General features: G+C 30.2%; 1 protein-coding gene across 2 annotated transcripts in view; it reads right to left on the bottom strand.

The window, feature by feature from the left end:
* Nucleotides 1-438: 438 nt before the first annotated feature.
* LOC111640779 (UV radiation resistance associated protein-like) overlaps nt 439-22,811 on the bottom strand; it is a 33,566-nt gene continuing 11,193 nt past the window's right edge. For both annotated transcript variants that reach the window (XM_023386842.1, XM_023386846.1), the window contains exons 4-15: nt 22,649-22,683; nt 21,646-21,709; nt 18,545-18,642; nt 14,707-14,793; nt 14,531-14,628; nt 10,589-10,821; nt 9,088-9,260; nt 8,000-8,063; nt 4,983-5,148; nt 4,806-4,884; nt 4,640-4,731; nt 439-1,885 (exon numbers count right to left, since the gene is read on the bottom strand). In XM_023386842.1, the coding sequence (XP_023242610.1) occupies nt 1,045-1,885; nt 4,640-4,731; nt 4,806-4,884; nt 4,983-5,148; nt 8,000-8,063; nt 9,088-9,260; nt 10,589-10,821; nt 14,531-14,628; nt 14,707-14,793; nt 18,545-18,642; nt 21,646-21,709; nt 22,649-22,683 (2,030 nt within the window). In that variant the 3' untranslated portion in view covers nt 439-1,044. The remainder of the gene's footprint in view (nt 1,886-4,639; nt 4,732-4,805; nt 4,885-4,982; nt 5,149-7,999; nt 8,064-9,087; nt 9,261-10,588; nt 10,822-14,530; nt 14,629-14,706; nt 14,794-18,544; nt 18,643-21,645; nt 21,710-22,648; nt 22,684-22,811) is intronic.

Here is a 22,811-nt window from a genome sequence, read left to right as displayed (position 1 = left end):
GTTGGCAGCGACGTCATACGAATCGAATTCTATCCGTTAAACACGTGCCATTTGGTCAATTCACAATTCAATTCGTATGACGTCGCTGCCAACGTTTAATTTAATTTTATTGTAATTGAATAAATACAACGAGACCAATTTTATTTACTTTAATTCACTTTTTTTAATTAAAAAATGAACTTAAAGTTTTTAAATACAAATTTAAATTTTATAATTAACAACAACAATGGAAAACAATATAATTAACAATACTATCGTTTTTTTTATTCGAATTAATTTTGGAAAATCATATAAATTTAATATTCATTCTTTCCGTTCTTAATGAAGAGTCTCGAAAACGTGGGAGCCAAACCTGTCCGAGATGTCGTTAAATCGAAGTCCGAACCCCGGCAAATGGTGGCAAAATACGAATCGATTTAACGTGGAATGTGTGGGTTATTTTCTCTTCTCGAGTAGAAAATCGAATCTCTTCTCTAGTTATACATTACGAACCGTAATTGCTCTGTTCTATCAATTGTTTGTATGTTCCTTGGATAGCAATTTTATGCTTGGTTCCAAGGAACGTAGGTACTGTACAACCAATTGAGAGAACAGTAAGCAATCAAGTACTTGGAATTTCTCTATTGTGAAGTAGTATGTAATCGAAAGTAGTGTGTAGTAGAATTAAATGTCCTGATCGAACGAGAATTCGAACCAAAAACGAACTTAAACAAGAAATATCTACAACCAAAAGATTAAAAAAAGAAGAAGTCCAATTTAATATGGGAAGACCCTTTTTATTGTGGCTCTTCCCAAATCAAAAGAGGAATAACCAAGGATCTTCCCGCATTAACACGGGATTCTACCAGCCAAATTCTTTGTTTTTTGATATCGAAACCGCCTCCTGGCATCTAAAATCTACAGATCGAGAGCGCCGGGTTTCGTAGCTTCACGGAAGCTTAAAAATATGAACACGGATATGCATTTTATACATACGATCGACTGTATATGTAATATACACAATATGGGGCCTACTATAAATTACGAAATGTAAAATTAATTCACCTAATCCAATTCTAGCGAGCTGCTCGTCGAAGTCCTGTTTCTCTGCAACTGAAAGCTTCCAGTCCTCAGTGCCAATTGGCTGGTTCGGGTGGTCAGATCCGTGCTGAATGCCGACTCCGTTAGATCTAACAACTTCTGTTTGCACCGATCGTAGCTGTCGTCGTCACACTGGGGAATGAAGCTGCTATCGTGCAGGCCGGAGATGTCCTTCTTCCACTTTTCCGAATCGATTTCCAAGTCGCTCGACTTGTCCTGGGCCTGTTCTTCGTCCGAATTGTTACGAGAACCCCCCATGGTCCAGACGGCCAGAGGGGGAGGACGGTGGTGTTTCTCGTCTCCAGAGCTGAGCGCCTCCTCTTCTAGAGAAGAATGGGACATACTAGCAGCCAGATTGGGAACGCTCGAGTGATAATGGCCCTGTCCTAGCGTCCGGATTTTGCTCTTTAGTCTTCCGCTTTCTATATTGTTGTTGTTCCAATTCTTCGCCTGCAATTGGTTGAAAGTTTTAATATCGTTGAGGCCCTTGTCCAGAGAACAGCTCAAGTTTGCACTGTTGATGTCAACACCGGTTAATTTTGGAGGAATGTTCTCTTCGGATGCATTCTTTGGTATCATTTCCTCCATTTCCTTTTTTAGCTCTTCCATCATTTGGCTGTGTGTGTTCTCCTTGTCGGACAGTGTTTCGTTCGCGGTGTTTGTTGACAGCTCGACACCGAAACTGTCATTAGGAAACGTCTGAACGCCCGAATCTGTCTGCAGACTGGCTGAATACGAGGAAGTAAGTGAAACGTTCGAAGGGGGCAAGTACAGCAGGGATGCTGGTATTCCTATCAATTGTTCGCTGAAATTTCAAGAATTCATATTATAAATTCCAGTTTTTAATAATTTAGGCAAAAAAAAAAATTGTGTATGTTCGGAAAATTTAAGTTTTAAACAAAAATGTTTTAATAAAACAGTAATAATAGTGTGATTCCAGACATAGTGCTTGTTTATTATTATAAATATTTAAGATAGGTGTCTAATTATATCTAAGATACACCATTCGACCCGACATCTAAAACATGAAAAATTTCCAGGAATTCTGACCTAGGTCACCTAGAATGACAGGTTTTACCATTCTGGGTCAGTATCATAAAGTCTGAAGCAAAAAAGGTACTCTGGCAGCAGGCCAAACACCTTTGCTATCTTTGCCTTCTGGCTAATCAAATGAAACTTAAGAGTAAGAAAAATATACTAAAGAAAATATTCAAGTAAAGCTTTTATTTTAATAAATAATTCTAATAACTTTTATATGTACTCCAATTTGGACTTATTACAAGTCATAATCTTCAAGTATCTGATATTGGTACCATTTATTAATAGATTTGGTGCCTTAGTATTTAAGTGCCATAGAAACATACTTACAAAAATAAATATTTTTAATTTTGCCAAACTGTATGAATTACAGGACAACTGTCACTAATCTAGCAATCAGTGATCCGATTTCACTACTAATCCAGCACTACAGTCCGTGCAGAGAAAGAGTAAATTCTTTCATCTGACATGGACCCCTTGAAGATCCAATCTTCAAGGGGTCCATGTCAGATGAAAGAAAGGGTAGTAGTAGTAGTTTTATATATTTTTAAAATAAAACAGCTAAAAGAGACCAGATCCATGTGTCCATTTTCACTGTCTTCTTCCACCCCTTTCGTCTGACAGACCTGTTCAGACTGACTTGTGTCTACTCGTTTGCCATGCAGACTATAATTTCAGCTAGCATAATTTCAAATTTTCCACCACCACTGTTTAGGGTGCTCAATGTTACAGGTGTACAGTATGATAATTTGACAAGAAACTTCATTTAATGTGTGTTTTTCTTTATTTGACCAACTTGTACTGATTTACGAGGTATTTTAAGGGTAAGATGAGATGGTTAGCTGTCTGGTAATGTGTATCAGTTATGTGACAAGTCACTTTTCTGCACCCTACAGATCCCAATTATGCCAGATTATAGAATAGGAGCAGATTATTGAATAGGAGCAGATTATTGAATAGGAGCATATGTACCTGTACAGTACATATGCTCCTATTCAATATCCAAATGAGAACAATTAAATCCAAAAAGTAATTTATTTGTGTAACAATTACCCCACATCATCTATATATATTTGTAATCTGTTTTATTGAAATTTAGAAATTCTGAATAATTCTAATTCGATAGCTTCGATGTGTGTAACTTTCACACAGTAACTAACAGATATTTTGATATATAATAATAATGAGCTTAAAATGTGCAAGATATGTTTTTAAAAATGTTTGATTTGTTTTAGCTATTATAGTATGGTAGACCCTTGATTTAATGGACTAAAAGGTGATCCTACAGGAAAAATTTACAATCTTTTTTATTTGCAAGTGCAATGTGCTAAAAGATTGGATCAGTCAGTTGATTGGTATAAATTACTTATTGTATATTATGTGCAACACATTCAAAAACTTTGCAGAAAAGATTTTTAATCACATTTTTTATTGACTATATATATCTAGACCAGTGTTTTTCAACCTGTGGGTCGCGACCCCCAGGTGGGTCGCAAAGCCATGCACTGAGGGTCGCAGGTAAAAGAAAAAGCCAAGTGTTTGTAGGTCCTACACTACAATAAAAGAAACTACAACTTCAGTGAGAAGGCTGTGCCTGTTTATTTTACAGTACAATTAGTTTTTTGATCGATATTTAAATCTCAACAGAAAGAAAATTAAATACGTAGTTTATAAAATCACTGTCATAGTTTTAATACGGCCGTGGGGGGGTCGCCAGAATTTTTTAACTTGTAAAGGGGTCGCATATTCAAGAAGGTTGAAAAACACTGATCTAGACAACACCACCCTCAAATTATTCACCTTCTGCAACAACACACTTCATCCAGTAATCATATGGTTTTTTGAAAACTTCTGAAACCCCTCACTTGCAACTGTCTGAACTGTACTTTTCACAGTGGCAATCACCTCGTCTGCATTGACAAATTTTCATCCTTTCATGCATGTTTCTGTGCAGGAAAAGAGATTGAACCTGTAAACTGCAGATGACATTTCCAGAGTTTGTTGGGGCATCTCCTTCAAAAGGACTCAAAATTTGATGGTTGTTCTTAATTTGATACTGGGCATTTTTTACTCTGAAATCTCACTTTCACCATGTTGTGAAATGGATGCATATGTTGCAAACCAACTGTAATGTTACTGTCTCATGCACCGTGACTCAGTATGGTCACCAAGAATTTAGAAATGTACGAGTTGCTCTCACTCCACTTACATGCAGACATATTCCGCAAACTTTTTGAATGTATTATGTATTACTATTTTATTCATATTTACACATTATAACAACATTTTAACATATCGTGTACATTTTAAGTTTATTATTATACATTTTTCAATCACATTTGATTTAACAAATTTTTGCAATGGCAGGCATCTCTTCCACCAATTACTCCATTAAATTGAGGGTCTACTTTATTGAATTTTGGACAATAAATGTCTTAACATAAATTCAATATAAACTATTTTTAAAATATAAAGAAGAAATAAAAATAAAATTTATCTCATTTTTAACTGAAATAAATACCTGTGAACATTTAATTTAAGTTCAATAAGACTGTGAAGATTAGGAAGGGTGGCTCTCAAATCTTGAGTGCTTAGATTAAAATAGTGTCGAAGCTAGAAAATAATTTCAATTAATTAAAACAACAATAGAATTAAAATGTATCAAATAATAATTAAGTCATTCATACTTGCGCAATGTTTTTATTTAAAAGATATACACCATACTTGAAATGCATCTGCGATTTGCTTTTTGCATACAAGGGAAATCTGCAAATATAACTCAAATTATAAATTCGTCTGCATTATAAAATTTATAATTATTACACTTTATTTTATTATTATTATTATTATAATAAAAATCTTACTCTCTCTCTTTAATTGATATTTTATCAGTTATGTGGTCAATAATAGTGGAACGTGAACCGAAATGGTGTACAGGATATCGAAGAGGCAAGTTTAAAAAATGTGACATCATTGTAATAATATGACATACATATCCTAATGCCACAGATAACATTTTTTCATCTCTCCCTAAAAAATAAATTTTTATCTGTATTAAAGATACCATAAACAACAAATATTAATTGTAATTTTGTATAAAAATAGCTCAAAATATTTTAAAATTCTATTTATGCATTTTAGCACATGTTGGTAAATAGTCTAAAATTAAATGGCTTAAATAAATTTTTAAAATATTAAATTTTAATTAAAAGTCATTCCCAGATTGTTAGAAAAATGCAAAAAAACTTAATCTTATATAAAAACAGGTTTAAAGTTTTGGCTATTTTCCTGTTTAAAGCCATTTTTTTCCAAATCTCATAACTATATTATATAAAAATTTTCAATTAAAATAACAGGTTTAATTATGAATTCTATTTTGAATTAATGCATACAGAAGTAAAATTTTAAGCTTGAAGTAAACAAGAAAAAATTAGAGCATATCATCATTAATTGTAGCATGCTTATTATTGATTACAAACTGAAGAATATGAAAATTTATATCAAATGCAAACAAAATGTTTTACAGTTTACAAACTGTCTGATAAGAAGGATAACTGAATATGTTGACTTAGATAAGTTTAATAAATATTTTAATTTATTTTAATGTATTATGCCTTGTGGTACTAAGAGGTTCTTTTTGTGTTTGTTTTTGTTAATTATGGCAATGCAACACTTGAGCAATTTGCCTAGGGAAAAAGCCTTCTGTGAGGTCTTTTAAGGATAACTGGATAAATTTAAGTGTTAGATATGTGGAGAAAACCTGGAAAACTCCACTATGCCATCCTGTCCTGGTGAGGTGTGAACCCACAACTGAACTACCAGTGTTCAGGGAATGGAACCGCTTGGCCACTGGTGGGTCCAAGAGGTCTTTTTTGATGATACCTGTCATGGGTTTAGCCTGGCCCATAATGGAAATGGTAAAGTAGTGAAGGATGGGCCCCGATATCCAAAACATGGAAAATTCCCAGGAATTTTGACCCAGGTCATCCAGAATGGCAGGTTTTACCATTCTGGGTCAGTATCAGGGGCGGACTGGCCCTAAAATTTTTGTGATGAAAATTTATTACCAGCCCAGCCCACAAATAAAAAAAATGTATTTTTTTCTATTTATATTTAAATATATTCAAAATACAACATTGACAAAAATTACAATAAGCACAAGTCTATATTCTACAATATTAATTTTTTATTTAGAAGTTTGCTTTGTTGAGCAATAATATTAATGACATCATCAGAATGTATTTCGTTTAAAAAATCCTTCTCCACTGACATTAACATGAAAACTTCTAGATTTTCTTGTGAGATACCTATAAGTATCTTAGCCTGCTTTTAGTTAATTTTAACATAGAAAAGCTTTGTTCACCGGACACTTGTGTTATAGACAAAGATAGCAGATATTTGTATGCTTGACCAAGTATAGAATAAGCGCCACTTAACATGTTATATCTGAATAATATATTATAACAACAAATAGAGCAATTTTTGCAAGCAATGCAGTAAGAGGATAAAATCGCATCTTTATTAGTTTCTACTTGATCATCAGTAGAATGTTCATTTTCGTTTAATTTTATAAAAGTTTCATTGACATTTTCCTTTAAAATATTCCATGACGATTTAAAATGTTGCAATTCTGAAATAATATTGTGTTGAGTAGCTACTGGATTAAACTGTATTAAAATACTGCTTAATTTTTGAAATGCGTTTTCAGGAATATTTAGTGACGGTCCCGTAAATTTTGGTCTAATGTGCTTTGAACTCGCTGTAAGATGACAGTCGAACTCTCCCCGGTTGCTCTCTCTCCCACCTTCCCTGATCTAGATCGAGGACGTGTGAATTTGGTCCGGGAATGCGACAATTAAATCGTCTTACACTCGTTCCTGTTTACGAAATAAATCATCGATTTATTAGCTTTAGCTCGACAACCAGTTTCCCATTGGAGAGGGGGTGAGGTCCCGGCCTCACACTACAAAATAGATTATTTTTAATTAAATCGTTTGGAATACAGAGAAATTATTATTGAATAACATTTTTTACTTGCCTAAAATAAAGGAAATAATATAAGTGGCCATTAAATTTGTTATGACTACAATCATTGCTTTGGTGGTTAGGTACAAAACTAATAACTTGCATTTTTATAGTTTAGCATTAAGATTTATAGGAGTGGTGAACAGTTTCTAGCAATGTAAACAAATGACCAATTTTCTCTGTTTAGAAGGTAGTTTTGATTATTTTTCTCCTAGCATGCTTTCTGTTTGGGCCTAATTGGGCTAATGTAGTTGACTCAGATCGGCTGAACTAATTTAACTTCGGATACGGGTAGGCCGGGTAAAATGATACAGGCCTACACATATACCTATATTATACCTAAAAATTGAAATTTACCTTACTTAACAAAAAAAAATAAATGTTTTTTAAAATTAAACTTAACCAAATGGTACATCACGTACATATTTAGAAAAAAACAGCCCAAATTGTATACAGCCCATGTGGAATTTTCCACATGGCCAGTCCGCCCCTGGTCAGTATGGTAGTCTGAGGCAAGAAAGGTACTCTGGCAGCAGGCCAAACACCTTTGTTACCAGGCCTTCTGGCTAAACAAATGAAACATAAGAGTGTAAGAAAAATATACTAAAGAAAATATTCAATTAAAGCCTAGTGTCATGTAAATATCACACTTCATCGTGTTGAATAAATAAAGCATTTATTTTAATGCATAATTCTAATAAATTTTATCTGTACTCTGATTTGGAGTTACTAAGTCATAATCTTCAAATATCTGATATTGGTACCATTTATTAATAGATTCGGTGGCTTAGTATTTAAGTGTCATAGAAACACACTTACAAAAATAAAAAAAATATATACCAACAACAATGGATACCTGCAAAATCTTCAGAGTCAGGTAAAAAAACACCACATATACTAAAACTCTTTTTGTCAGGAAACTGAAAATAAAATTTAAATATTTCATATATAAATTCAGTTTATTAACATCAAAAATTTTATTATCATTGCAAAAGACTACCACAAATAAATGCAATTTTTATTGCCATCAAAATGAATATATCAAACCTGAAAAAATATAGTTTTATAACAAATACTTTCATCTTGTTACAACAAAGTTTTACTATAGTTATGTATAAAAATTTTTTCCTCTTGAATCAAATCTCACAAGCTCTATAGTAATGAGGATAAGTTATTTCAAAAGAATTTTAAAAATTTACAAAATGTAATGATATGATAAATTAATACTGCTCATTAAGTTTTATTTTTGACAGATTTAAACATAAGGAATCATTTACTGATGTACAATACGTTCTTTTAAATTATACTTTTTCAAACGGAATATATTCAATGTGAATCTTTTATTGTTACTGAAGCAGACTTTTTTACTATTCAAATAATGTTTATTTAAAATAGAAAAATTAGTTGTGAAAATTCACTATGTAAGGATTATTAAGAAATTAAAATTTATATATTATTACAGTAGAGCCTCGAAAACTCGGCACTCGATAACCCGGCACTCCGGATAACTCGGCCACACCCTGGCAGGGCAAAAAAATCCTTAGTTAATTAATTTTAATGATAAAGACAGCTTTATGCCTCAAAGTATTTTTCTGAGGTCTGTCTTATCAGGTAAATTACTGTACAGTGTATTCATTAATTTTTATTTTCATGTAGTAAAGGTTCTATGCCTTCATAAAGGACGTACTTTTTCTTTGTTTAAGGGTATTTGGGCAGTTTATTCTCTGTTGTATTCTCAAGTAAACAATACATACAAGTACAGTACAGTATTTTCTGAGGAAACACTCATACTTATTTTTTTAACCCCATTCCCGATAACCCGGCATTTTCACAAACTCGGCCACCCTTCAGTCCACATTAGGCCGAGTTTTTGAGGCTCTACTGTATTATTATTCTATTAGATAAAATTAACTATCAAATGTTTTCTAAGTAAACATTACTTACTTGCACCATTGGATATATGTCGGATAATTCAGATATTAATTGTTTTTGACGGAATAAAAGTTTTGCATTTGTTTTTAAAAGATTCTCTCTGGATTCGGTATGATATTTTTGCATTTCTATTAATTTTTCCTTATCTTTTTGTAATTGCTGAAGTCTGTCTAATAAATCTGAACCTGAAACAAGTTAAAATTTATTATATTATAACAATTCTGATTCTTTGTTCTTTAAAATTTTATTATATTCTAATTTTTTGTATTCAGATCTAAAAGTGGGTTAAAGCAGTTTTGAAAAATGTGTAATTCAATAATAAAGTGCGACTTATAATTATAGAAATAAATGTTTTGATTCTTTATTATATTATAGTAAAACATATTCAGATTCTTATCTTAAACAGCAATTCATTAAAATGATAAACTATAAACACTCCATTAATAATACCAGTTTAATTATTATTTTAATGATAAGCAACAAAATTTAATTATTTTTTAAGTTTGTTTTGTAAAATTATATGCAATCTGTTGGTTTTAAGACTTTCTGTTCACAAAGATTTCAATATTTCTCAGAATTAATAAGAAATTATTGAAATATAAATTCCAGTAAATGACAAGTCAGAGAAATTTCTACAAAGTTATAAAGATTTCCAGAGTTTAAAATTGTTAATTAAAATAGTGTTATATATAAAACTTTTCAAAAATTCAGATAAATTTCCAACAATATTAAGAAATTCCAACATTTTACAACATTGTATGAACTTTCTAGGTGTGAATGGCAAGTATTTTATAAAATAAAACTTCTGTAAATTGTTAAACTTGGATTAAACAATCTAAAGTATTTGTAATTTTATTCAAGTAAAACAGATTTACATCAAGTTTTATTTGGGAAGTCACACAGATTAAGAGACCTGTGTAATAATTGTGTATAATAAATTACTGACTCCCAAACTCTTTAAAATTGTTATTCCTTTTTTAAAAAAACAGAGATTTAATGTTTTATTTAATTTGAAAATTTATTATAAATGTGCTAATAAAATTTTATAGAAGTAAAAATATAAACTGCATAACAACTAAGGGATGTGTTGTGGTCGTGATCTACTTCCCGTTAAGCTGTACAGTCGCAAACTGTTTTATGTAAATATATAATAGCTGTGAACTATTTCATGTAAATATATAACTGTCATGGCCCACTTACTGTAAAGTGGTAAAAGGACCGAAGCAGTAGCGTAGGAAGATTGGAAGACAAAAGATAGCCCTAACACACTTCTAGACTAGATATTAATAAAAGTACTCAAAATCATTATTTTGTAAATACAAATCATATTAATTTATATGAAATTTTATAAACAACCTTTTAATTCATTAAAATTTGACACTTGTCAGTTTATATGTATCAATAATTTAGTAAACATTTTTAGTTTCATCAAAAATATGTTTCTTATTTACTAATTTTGTTAAATGTTTTATAGTCTAATTTTTAATCAATATTTCATGTTAAAAAATTTTACGTTTTCCTTCTCCAAGCTGATCCAGATTTCTTTTCTGCTGCCGAAGCTTCTCGATCCTCTTGCATTGTGTACAAAGTTCTGCTCGTAGCATACTTATTTTCAATTTTAATAATTCTATTTCTGACTGCAGAAGCTGTAAATTTCCTGTACTTTTTAATCTTTCTTCAATCTTGGCTCGAATCCTTTGTACCGAAGCTTGGGTCTGAACGATAGCTCTTTCGACTGTCCTGATTCTAGTGAAAAATACAGAAAGTTCAAAATGGAAGTAATGATATAATAAAGTATCTAAGTTCAATGATAGTCAAAATATGACTTTTAAACTTAAAATTTGATAATTTGAAAATATAAAAATGTAAATTTTAAGAAAATATTGACAATTAGCTACAAATATTTTTATTATATAAATAGTTATATTTAATATTTCCTGCATTTTTATTTGATATATCCATTTGCAATATCAAAATTTAACTGCCTTTTTTTTATTCTTTCTGCTCTGTAGGTTTAAGAGTCTTTTTAATCAAGCCTATCATAGGGTTGGCCAGGTCCACAAAGGACAGCCATGTGGTAAGGGATGGGACCTAAAATATCTGAATGGACTACCACCTGAAAAATTCCTGGGATTTTTTTTATTTGTCTATATTTGTTCTGAGACCCCAGAGCAACAGGCTGATAGCTTAACCCAGGGTTTTCAATCGGGGTGACATAACACTTCTATATAACTGCCTACATGTAACTTTACAACAACAAACATAAAACATATAAAAAAATTACATAAAATCTTGAAAACTGCTTAAGGAGCTTAAATAAACTTTCAAGCTCTTTAAACAATTTAAAGTAACTTACTTCACAGTTTTGAAATTTCTGTATTAAATAGTCAAAATTTAATTACTACTACTGTTTTCAAAATTAAATCAAAGTATTAAAATTTTTCACTTATAAATTGCTTATATGCTGCAAATTTTCTGGATCATTTTTATTAATTTCTGACAATTTTTAAATCAATTCTGACTTAAAAAAAGTTAATTTTCAAATTTCAACTCAAAAAAGTTTGTAAAAGTTGTAATGTATTAACTGAAAGTTATGCTAAATTCAAATATTAATCTATTAAGAATAACTCTCTCTAGTTCATAAATATAACAATTACTCTTACTTCTTCTGACATAATGATTAGAAGAGAAATATTCCTAAAGAATATATGTGATAATAATTTAATTCATGGAATGCACATGTAAAAATTACATTTACTTACATACTAGCAGTATAAAAGGAAGGCAATATCAAAAATCGCATTGAATTTATTTTTATTTTGTGAGAGTATAATTTATATATATATAAATTACATATATAAAATATAAAAATACTATATATATATAGTATTTTTTTGTATTTAGTAATTTATATACAGTAGAACGTTGTTTATCCGAAGGTCGGTTATCCGAAGGAATTCCAGTCGACAAATTTAAATTTTCGCCAGTGCTGTGGCACTGTAGTCTTTGGCTACTCAAATATTTTATGTTTTTGATACTAAATTAACTTCTGAAGTATAATTTTTTATTGTTTTTATATTTTTCATTATACAGTGAAAACTGCTTAGGCGACCACCTGCATTCGACGGGCACCTGTCAAAACAAGCAAAAATTCTGGCACGGAATAGTTTATCCATAGTGTCTTCATATAAGTTACCTGTATTAAACGACCACCTGTGTAACGTGACCGCGGGCATCGATTTTTGGTCCGAAACAACATATAACACCTGTAATAAGCGACCACTTTCGCGAATGTATCTGGTCTAAACTATTGTAAGAACCCATCTCAACAACGTTTCCCCCTCCTAATATAATAAATTAGTCTAAACTCTTGTTCGAACCCATCCCGGGCACTTCTCCCACCCTCGAAATTAGGTGCAGGTGTTAATAAATTAGTCTAGCAACAAAGGAAATTCATTTCAGTTTGTTGGAAAATGTCCGAAATGCAAAGTGCTGTCGTTAGAAGATCGTATTAAAGTTATCACAACAGCAATTAGCGGCGAAGTTTAACTGTGGGAAAACAAAATTTATTTTACCCTAGACCTACAGTATTTTCCTTGGGGGTGTAAAATATTGTACACGATACAATTAATCGGCTGATCTCATCGTTTGATAAAATCTATTTTTATTTATTTATTTTGAAGCTCATATACAGTACACGTGCGATAAATAGTTTCTGTATCAACCTACCTTATTTCCACGATATTTTTAGAAAAATAATATCCAAGTAATTTTCGCAGGCAAAATATTCAAAAAACAATAAACGCATTAATGCAAAAATCAGTTTTACTTCCTTTTTCGATTCCGCGATTGTAATGAAATCGTATAATGAGAAAAAATAATAAAATCGTTTTATTATTAATTAATAATTTTTCTTATTGTACTTAATTAATTAAGAAAATATTAAATATTAAAAAATACAGTATTTTTAAAGTTAAAATAAGATTAAACTAACGAAAACCAAAAGCAAAGTGATGGAGAGATAGGACGCGCTTGTATATCGATGACGTAATACACGTAACTGAGGAGCGAACGAAAAAACCGAGTCGAATTAATTAAGTTGGAATAATATGTGCATTATAATCCAGAAAAAGTGAGTATTGTATTAATGTTTAAAATATTGGTATTTAATCTGTCTTATAATATCATGACGACTCCTGTAAATCGGGTTATCCGATAAGAATAAAATACAATACCAATATAGCCATATCGTTGAAAAAATTCGCTTATTTTTGCTCATCTCGAGTTTTGCTTAATAGAAATGGCTCAAAAGTGCGCAAAATACGTACGGAAAATACGGTATTACAGCACCACCTGTATTTGACGACCACCTGTCTAAAAGACCACTTTTTGAAGGAACCGTGGGTGGTCGCCATAGACAGGTTTTACTGTATTTATTTTGTTTGTACAAAATAAAAAAATAATTTTTAATGATACAATAGGCTTCATTAGGCTTAACATCGACGAAAATTCAACAAAAAGCGACATGCAACGGAGAAAAATTTCAACACGGGATAAATTAATATATTTTTTCGTACATAATTGGTTATCCGAACAAGCCCAGTCCCCAATTGATTCGGATAAACGACGCTCTACTGTATATATATAAATTACTAAATACTTAATATTAAATATATATAATATTTTTGTAATATATATTTGTTATTAAAATTTGATATTCACATTTTGAACTTTTTAAAAACACATTTATATAAATTACCTTTGTGGCCTGCTGAATATACCAAAATTTCTAATTTGTTTGGCCCATTAGGAAAAAAGATTGGACAACCCTGTCCTAAACCATGTCAAGATCAGGCAGATGTGCACCATGCTTTGTATCTATAGTGAGTATCAACAGCACCAACAAAAATGCATTATGTGATGAAGATCGGATTGTTTTCTATATCATATTGAACATAAAATTGCGAACAAGCAGGAAACAGTTTGTAAATTACAAAATATCATTGAGGTTCAGGAATTATAACTGCCCTTTAACATTGCTTTATGTTTGTGTCTTTTTTTGATTTAATCTGGACATGTGTTTAAGTGGACAGTTTGATTAATCAAACATAATGAACATGTTATTTCTAATTTTATGTTAGATAAGCATCATGTTTAATAATAGTTTCTATTAATTATTTACTGCAAAATGTTAGAATGTAGCATTCAAAATTACCACTGCTGAGCCTACTGGTAAGTTCTAGTAATATGATTTGAATACCCACAGCAAGCTCATTTATTGGCTCAGAGAAAGAACAAACTTGCAGGACCTTTATTCATCCAAATTATTAAACTGTAATAACCACATATACTTTTGAATCCTTTATTGTGAATGTGATTAAGATATTTTTTTTCATCAGTACTCAAAAGTGTTTTAATTTGTTAAACAAAAAGAGAAATGAGATTTATTATTTACCTTCTTAAAGTATTTACTGAATAGGATGTATGAACAATAGAAGGGTCTACTTCCATGTAATATCCTGGATTTTCCCATTTTTCTTCAGCTTGCCAATGCTAAATAATGTTTTGAATAAACCAGTATATAAAGTTTATTTTTCTAACTTATTTGAAAAAATTCATTACAAAATTTACCTGAAAACTATCTTTACTCCCATAATATCCTTCTACCATTCCAAACAGTAATGTATTTGATTTAAAGTTTTTCCCTTCTTTGGGAATCTGTAATTTAAATTCATATATTATCTAAAACCAATAATATTTAATTCTGTAATCAATAATGTATATATCAAATACAAATTAACACTGAATAAAGATATACCTGATTTATTACAATTTAGTGAATATATACATCAGACATTATAGTAAGAATTAAAAATAAAACTTTAAACAAAAATTACATTTAGGCTTATAGGGTTTACATTGTCAAGTAATTAATCAATATGTTTTAATGCATGAGAAGATGGAAATTTTAAGCTGGTTTCTAAGTACAGCTGTCCCTTGATAATCCGACATGGTATGGGACCAAAGGGGTGTCGGATTACAAAAGTATCCGGATTACTGAAAGTGATTACATATTTGGCATTGTTTTGCTAGCAGTAACCTACAATATTCCCTATTCCAACTGTTCGAACAGAACTGCTCACAGAAAACACACGAAATGCATGTCATCGAGTAAGAATTGGGTGGGAAGATTCACGGGGACGGGTACCTTGATGGGAGATGTGTCTGACTACTGAGCATGTCGGATTAAAAACCGTCGGACTATCAAGGGAAAGCTGTACTGCCATGCTTCTGAAGTATAGCAAGGCAACATATTTATACAGACTGCTTAATTCAGAGTGTCATCAACAAATATTACAATAAAGGAAAAAATGTACAGCAGTGGCAATCCAAGAGTATAGAGAGACTCAAGACAAATCTTATAACAAAAATTTAGTATTTATATGAGATGATGACTGGGATCACATACAGAAGAAACTCCATGGTTTTCATATTGTTCAGAAATGATAAGAGCCACTTGGATATATTTCAAATTCTGGGAATTTATAGGGTGTCACACACATCCAATTTGGATACACCCTCAAATACACTGACTCTACATCACAATCTTTACAAGTGAAGGTCAGAGACCAAGTATACAATCAAAAAAGGTAAACGAGAGAACTATATTGACTGCATGTTGTGTTAGAAGTAGATATTTATGTCAAGTTGCAAGAGAAGCAACTTATCCAATACACATTGTTTCAGTTAAAGTATTAAACACACTGAAAATATATAAATCATTCAGGAAGGAAAGGGGGTGTTTTGTTAATTGTTCAATTTTTGTTAATGTTTAAAATTATTCATTTCTAATATTTAATGAATTTAATTTGTATTTTATTTGAATTTCATGTCTCTAGAACACATTTCAAATACTCAAATTTTGTATTTGTTTGGAAGTATAATACTGCATTCCAAAAGTTAGTTTGTTCTAATTTTTGTTCTTTCCAATTTGTTTTTGCTAATGGAATCATTCAAATATGATGTCACTACTTTTAAGTCCTTTATGTACTGTACCTTCTCCCTGTCAAATCTTTCTCCAATTTTTACTCCCTCTCTATGCTGATGTCATGCTTGATATTTCACAGATAGAGATATTAAAGTCAAAGTGTAAAACAGATCTACAGTACATCAATTTATTCATATTCCCTACCACAGCAAGGCTAATTTTAAAATAGGTAATAGAAAAAACAAAAAATCATACAGAAGAAGACCATTCACGAAAGAAGAGTCTGATGACATTAGCTTAGTAGTTATCTAGTGAAAAGTTAGTATGATTTATCCTTATTATTCCATTTCTTTAATCTCAATATGTCAACAATTTTTCCACTTGAATAAAATAAAGCTGTTGATTAGCTGGTAATTACAGTGTGTGGATGTGATAATTCCTAGAACATAACAGTGTTTGAACTGGTAACATATATTGAGATTAAAGTTAATGTTATATATCTTTCAATGATATCTTTATCTGTAATTTATATCCATAAAGGTTAAATTGTTGTCATTGCAATCTACAGTGAATTTAAAATTATGATTGGATTGGATATATGTCACAGCTACATGCTGAAATTTACCAATTCAAGAAATGCATAGCCATTTCTTGAATCTCTAGTACAACCTGTAACAGACATTTGTTTCAGAATCTGTCTAGTTTTTCTGATCACCTCTTAAAATACTAATCTTATTCCTGCAGATGCTAAAAGCAGATGAATGCTTCATCTGTAACAAAACTAGGCATTTTGTATAATGTATAACATCTTATTTTATTTTCTTAAGCTATAAATAGACTACATAGTTTGAGTGTCTGAGATGTGACAGCTGGATGGAAGAAGTGATCAAGGTGTTAGCCTAACACTTGATCCAGGATCAAATCTGGATGAGCAAACCTAGAAATTTATCAAGGAAAGTAAGTTCAAGATATATCTAGTCCTGTCCCTCACCACTCAGTCTCTCCTATTGTGGGGCTGGCCAAACCTACATAAGTATGAAAAAAAGACTGTAGTGCCAGCAGGGTAAAAACAAGCCAAAAATTCTTAAAAATATGTGAAAATTGCTATTGATAACAAGTTTATTCAGTAATCTGCATGTTATAATTTACAGAAGTGTGGAAATATTCAGCTGTTTTGATTTATGCCATATGCTAATAAGCCATTGGAAATTACACAAAATGCATAGTTTCATTAGACGGATTCTGAAATATACACCCATTTCAACATCTGCAGAAATCAGGTTAGCACTCAAAAAGTAACCAGAAAAACTAGACAGATTTGGAAACAAATGTCAGAACTTCCAGAAATAGCTTCTTGAATTGGCAAATTTTAGCATGTGGCTATGACCTGTATACCCAATCCAGACTTAATTTTAAATTCACTGTAGAAATGTCAATGTTAAAAAAATTCTTGGGCTGAGTGTGCATAATGAATAAAGCTCATTTCTTTTCACTCAAATGTCATTGGATTTAAATAAACTCCACTGAAACCACTTGACTGATATTGACCAAACTTGATATGGATGTCAAGTCCAGATCTGAATATTGTAGACCATTTGGAATTCTAATCAGATAATGTCCTTGAGAACTACCAAAGGAAAACTCTGCCATAGATTTAAGCTGGAATATTGAGTGCTTATGAACTGCATACAGCAGTTCAAGTTCTGTTTACAAGCATAAACACACACCACTCAATTTTGTCTTGACATTCCTCAAGTTTTTAAACAAATTAATGTGACAATTGAGTATAAACTCCAGCATATATAGTATAAACATCTCAAAGCCTGATGATATTAAAGCCAAACAATTTGGTATAGTTTAATTTAATAATTTATTATTAAATTAAACTATGTAATTAAATTAACTAATTCAAACCTACCTAATTAAATTGTAAAATAAATAATTTAATTATAATTATTAAATTTAATAAGAGATGGAGCTTAACATCTACCACTAGTACCAAATTACTTAGAATTTAATGATTAATTGTAGCAGAAAATAGCCCAATTCATTACAAAGATCATTGGGCTTTGATTGAACTCAAGCTTAACAGCTCTATATTCATTTGTATATTCCTAAACATCACTGACTGACAACATTGAATAGCTCAAAAACTATTGCTCACAAACTGAATTAAATCCTTTCAAAGCAGTTTGAAAGGAACTGAGTTTCCAAAAGCAGCCACCAAATCAGATATCACCTCTATTTTGAAATACATTAAATAAAGTCCAGATTTAAGCAAAAATCCCACTCAGTTCAATTTGCAGGCATTAAAAACAATGAACTTGATCCTAGTTATTATTTATTTATAAGAATATAACAAAAACAGATCAATTTTAATTGACAATATAATAATAATATTATAATCATTGACTATTATAATTTAATCAGATAATTTCAAATATATCTTATATTTATTTATAGTTTTTAAAAAGTACATACTTGTTCCCCAATATATGATAAACCACTGAAATGCACAGTCCATTCAGTTAAACAGAAGACTTCACCATTCTTATGATACCAAACTTTGACTGTTATATCTTATATTCAGTTAAGATAAATAATTCATTTGTAAAATATAACCATCACAACTGAAATGATTATAATGAATTTGTATTATAATTAAGAGTAGCATATAAATGTTATTTAATGATTCATACAATTTGAATGGAATTATATTACTAATACACACTGCCAGAAGTGTGTATTAGTAAATAAATCAAAATGATAAATAATTATAAAAATTTATCAAGTTTTTTTCAGAAATTACAAAAGCATATATTTACATATATAACTACTTGTGATTTTATCTGTCCTGAAACAACTCCATTTTTAAATTGTATGAAGAAAAAAAATAATGCTGCTTAAAAAGTTTGAGAAGTTCAATTATTTATTGAAATGGAATGTTAAAGGTCCAAAAGCATTTACTTTTCATACTATGATTATGTCTTTGACTAATCACCAATATTTTAAAATTTATGTACAATGTTATAAAACCTATAGAGTACTCGCAACTGTCTAGATGGGTTTATTAATTTGACAAAGCTGTTCCTGAACAAACAAAAACAAAACTTTAAATACCACTAACATTAATGAAAACTTTACATTTTTGAATATAGTGATACCTCGACTTACGCGAACCCAGAGTTACGCGATCTTCAAATCTTGTCGATTCATCTTTTGTTTGAGTACCACACAACTCTTGATTACTCATTCCCTCCACACTATTGTTCAACTTACATGTTCAGACGTGTCGTGCAGAATTGACACACAGATACAATTTATTTTGTGTTATTTATTTCTGTGTTTGTTATATCTATGGAGACTCGAGAGACTATGTGGTGATTTCTTGTAACAATGAATGAATCAAAAGACGAGATAAGATTAACGAGAACATTTATTAGCTTACATACATCCGACTTGGATTTTACACACATTGAGAAATTATACTCTGACTTACGTGGTTATCGCTTGTCCCACCTATCGTGTAAGTTCGGGGTATTACTGTATTATCGTTCTAGCATTCCATTTTGAAATTTGTTTCATTAAAAAATCTCAGCCAGGCCTTGGAAAAGGCCAAAAATGTTCAAAGTTTTTGTTAAAGTAAAGTTACTGGTATTTAATGGTTTTGTTTTTGTTTGCTTAACTCTAGTAATTTGAAAAGGAGATATTTTTAATCTGTTCCTGAACACATTAGAAATTAATTTTCTCTTTTTATGTAATTTATATATTCATCTTTTTGTAAAAATATGAATATTTAAGTTCTCAAATAACAATAAAGAATTATAAGATTAGTAAATGATATAGGATATAATTTCAATATTGAATACACTATTAAATTTATGTTTTGTACTTTACAGTGGAACCTCTATCTTCATCAAGCTCTATATTTGTAATTTGTCCCATTTTGATGACTTTCTCCCTGCATATTCATCAGTATTTTGTATTCATCATCATTCCCAACATCGGCAGTAGTGCTACAATCTCATGCTCACACTGATCAGCTAACTGTGTTAGCTTTGTGTTGCCAATTTAGCTAATTTTTTGCTATTTTTAGATTTTTTTAGCCACTAAAAATTTGTAATATTAGTGCTAATTTTATAGTGTAAATATTAGTGCTAATTTTTAGATTTAGTGGCTTTATAAACAATCTAGCTATGCAAATTACCTAAATTATAATGGCTTAGTTATTTTTATGATGCTATCTAGCTATAAAAATCAAACAATTTTAATGGAAACAATATGACTTGAATATTTTTATTAAAATGTCTAGCTATAAATTTGAAGTTTGAGTTGGCAACACTATGGCAGCTAGCTGTAGTTAATCAGTCTCGTTTGTGTGTGTTCTTGGTTTCTCACATTGATTATTTTCAAAAACTCAAGTTCCAATGGCTCCAACAAAGTGCACTGAAAGAAAAACAGCAAAAATGGAAAGCTGTTAGAACAACAATAGAGATAAAAAAAATTATTGCTAAGTCTGAAAAGGGACAAAGTAGAGAGGTTGTGACTGAAGTTTTCATCTCTAAAATGTGAATGTCAAGCATCGCCATCTTACAAGATGGTGGTGCTTGAAGTGAAACTTGCATTCCATTTGAATGGATTGCCGAGTATTATTCCAATGACGTTCCAAACACCATTGTCAAATTTCTAGGCTTACAAGTTGGCGGTGTTCAATGTTCACATTTTAAAAATGTAAACTTTGGTCACAACCTCTCTAGTGTTTCCAACTTAGCCAAAGAATTTAATATGACAAGATCATAATTGGAATTACCTAATGTTTTAATTGATGGTATATCTTCTAAACAATAATAACCTTTCTTCTTCTTCCCCTTCTATCACTATACTGTATTTATTGAGTACAATAAAGATAAAGTTTTACAAACAACAGAATTTTTATTCTTGTATCTTTTTTTAGGATGGAACGGGTTAATTGAATATCAGTTATTTATTATGAGAAAAACTGTTTCTATATTTGTCATTTTCCATATTTGTTAGATCATTAGGAACAGATTAATGACGAATATAGAGATTCCACTATATATGTGTGAGTGTGTGTTAGTCATAGTATACTGAAAATAATATATGGATAAATTTGTGTGTAATCAGGAGCATATCCACAAATGCTTAAGCCCTTCTCATTGACAAAAAAGTAAAAAATTTGTTTGAACTTGAAAACCATATTTTTTATAAAACATTGGAAAATATGGTTTATTGGGCAATCCACAATACAATCGTCTTGTACATACTAATAAAACATACTTACAATTATTCAAATATTTTTGAGTTCTTTGGTCTCTTCTGAAACTGAAATTAATCATATCAAAAGAGAATTTATATGATCAGGATATTTAAAATCTTTATAGATTTTAATTTTTTAAAGTTTTACTATACAGATTCCAAAATCTGTATAGTGAAACTTCAGAAAATTATTATTATTATAAAATATTAGATATTTTATTATATTATTAACTATTTTATAACAAAACAGATCAATATGATTTGATGATAATGTACTCATATCAATATTTTTGTTTAAAGGATACAAGATATAGTTTTATTCACATTATCTGGAAAACTAGATACTTCAAAACTCTTCCAAGATGGATTCTGAATTAAAAGAGTATCTACTATAAATGTTAAAAACTATCATATTTAAAAAATTATTTTATCCTATCCAACATTAAATACATTCAAAATGTAATCTAAAGCAGTGATTCACAAACTTATTTGATCTGTGGATCACTTATGCTCCCTTCATTTCTTATCCTGTAATCACCACCTTAGATGTATGTCATTCATTTTGTCTATCCAGTAACCTAAAATAAAAGGTGTGCCATACATAAAAATTTTCTTTCCTCTAATAGCATAAAGTTACATTTTGGATAAATAAGTAATTCAGTTAGCAGGCCACCCAACCACCCAATGAATGCTCACAGACAACCAGTAGTCCATGGACCATAATTTGAGAACCACTAGTCTAAAACACTTCTGTTCTAAATAATTAATTTTACATTAATTTAAAACTTACAAAATACAGCATAAAATTTTACAGTAAAAATTACAGTTAAACTTCAAATCATAATATATTATGATTTTATCTTTGAAATTGTATTTCCTGTTTATATTTCATGAACTTTAAACATTTTATACTAATGTAATATTAGTTATATTATTGATATGGATGAAAGTGTTTTTACAATAGCAATGATGCATATAATTACTAACATAATTGAAAACAAATATTTCATCTTGTTTTAATCTATCTGTTTCAAATATCAGTACTTTTTTGATTATAACTGTAGTCTATTTGTATACAGTCAACCCCCCTATAACACTGTTGATTATTCCATTTTATATGAATTCCATGTTATACAAATGTGTGCCGGGCTGTGAACAGCTCATGTATTTGTAAAATCTAAGTGACTTGTACAACATGGAGTTCATATAAAATGGAATAATCAACAGTGTTATAGGGGGTTGACTGTATTTAATGTTTGCCACTTTAGAAGTCTCTTAATTATTAATAATATTTAACATTCAACTTACCTGAGAATTATAAATTACTTCACTTTTATAACATGCTAGGAAAAAAATTTAATGTTAATAAAATATGTAGAAAATAATTTGTTATAAATCATATACTTCTTAAAATCTAAAAAACTCTCAGACAACAATTCAAAAATGTTCATTAAATAATTTTCTAATTAAC

The sequence above is a fragment of the Centruroides sculpturatus genome, unplaced genomic scaffold (assembly GCF_000671375.1).
Source record: "Centruroides sculpturatus isolate CEXI.00-Female unplaced genomic scaffold, Cexi_2.0 scaffold163, whole genome shotgun sequence".
NCBI lineage: Eukaryota > Metazoa > Arthropoda > Arachnida > Scorpiones > Buthidae > Centruroides > Centruroides sculpturatus.
The sequence above is the reverse complement of the archived record's forward strand: the minus strand, read 5'-3'. Positions and strand labels throughout refer to the sequence as shown.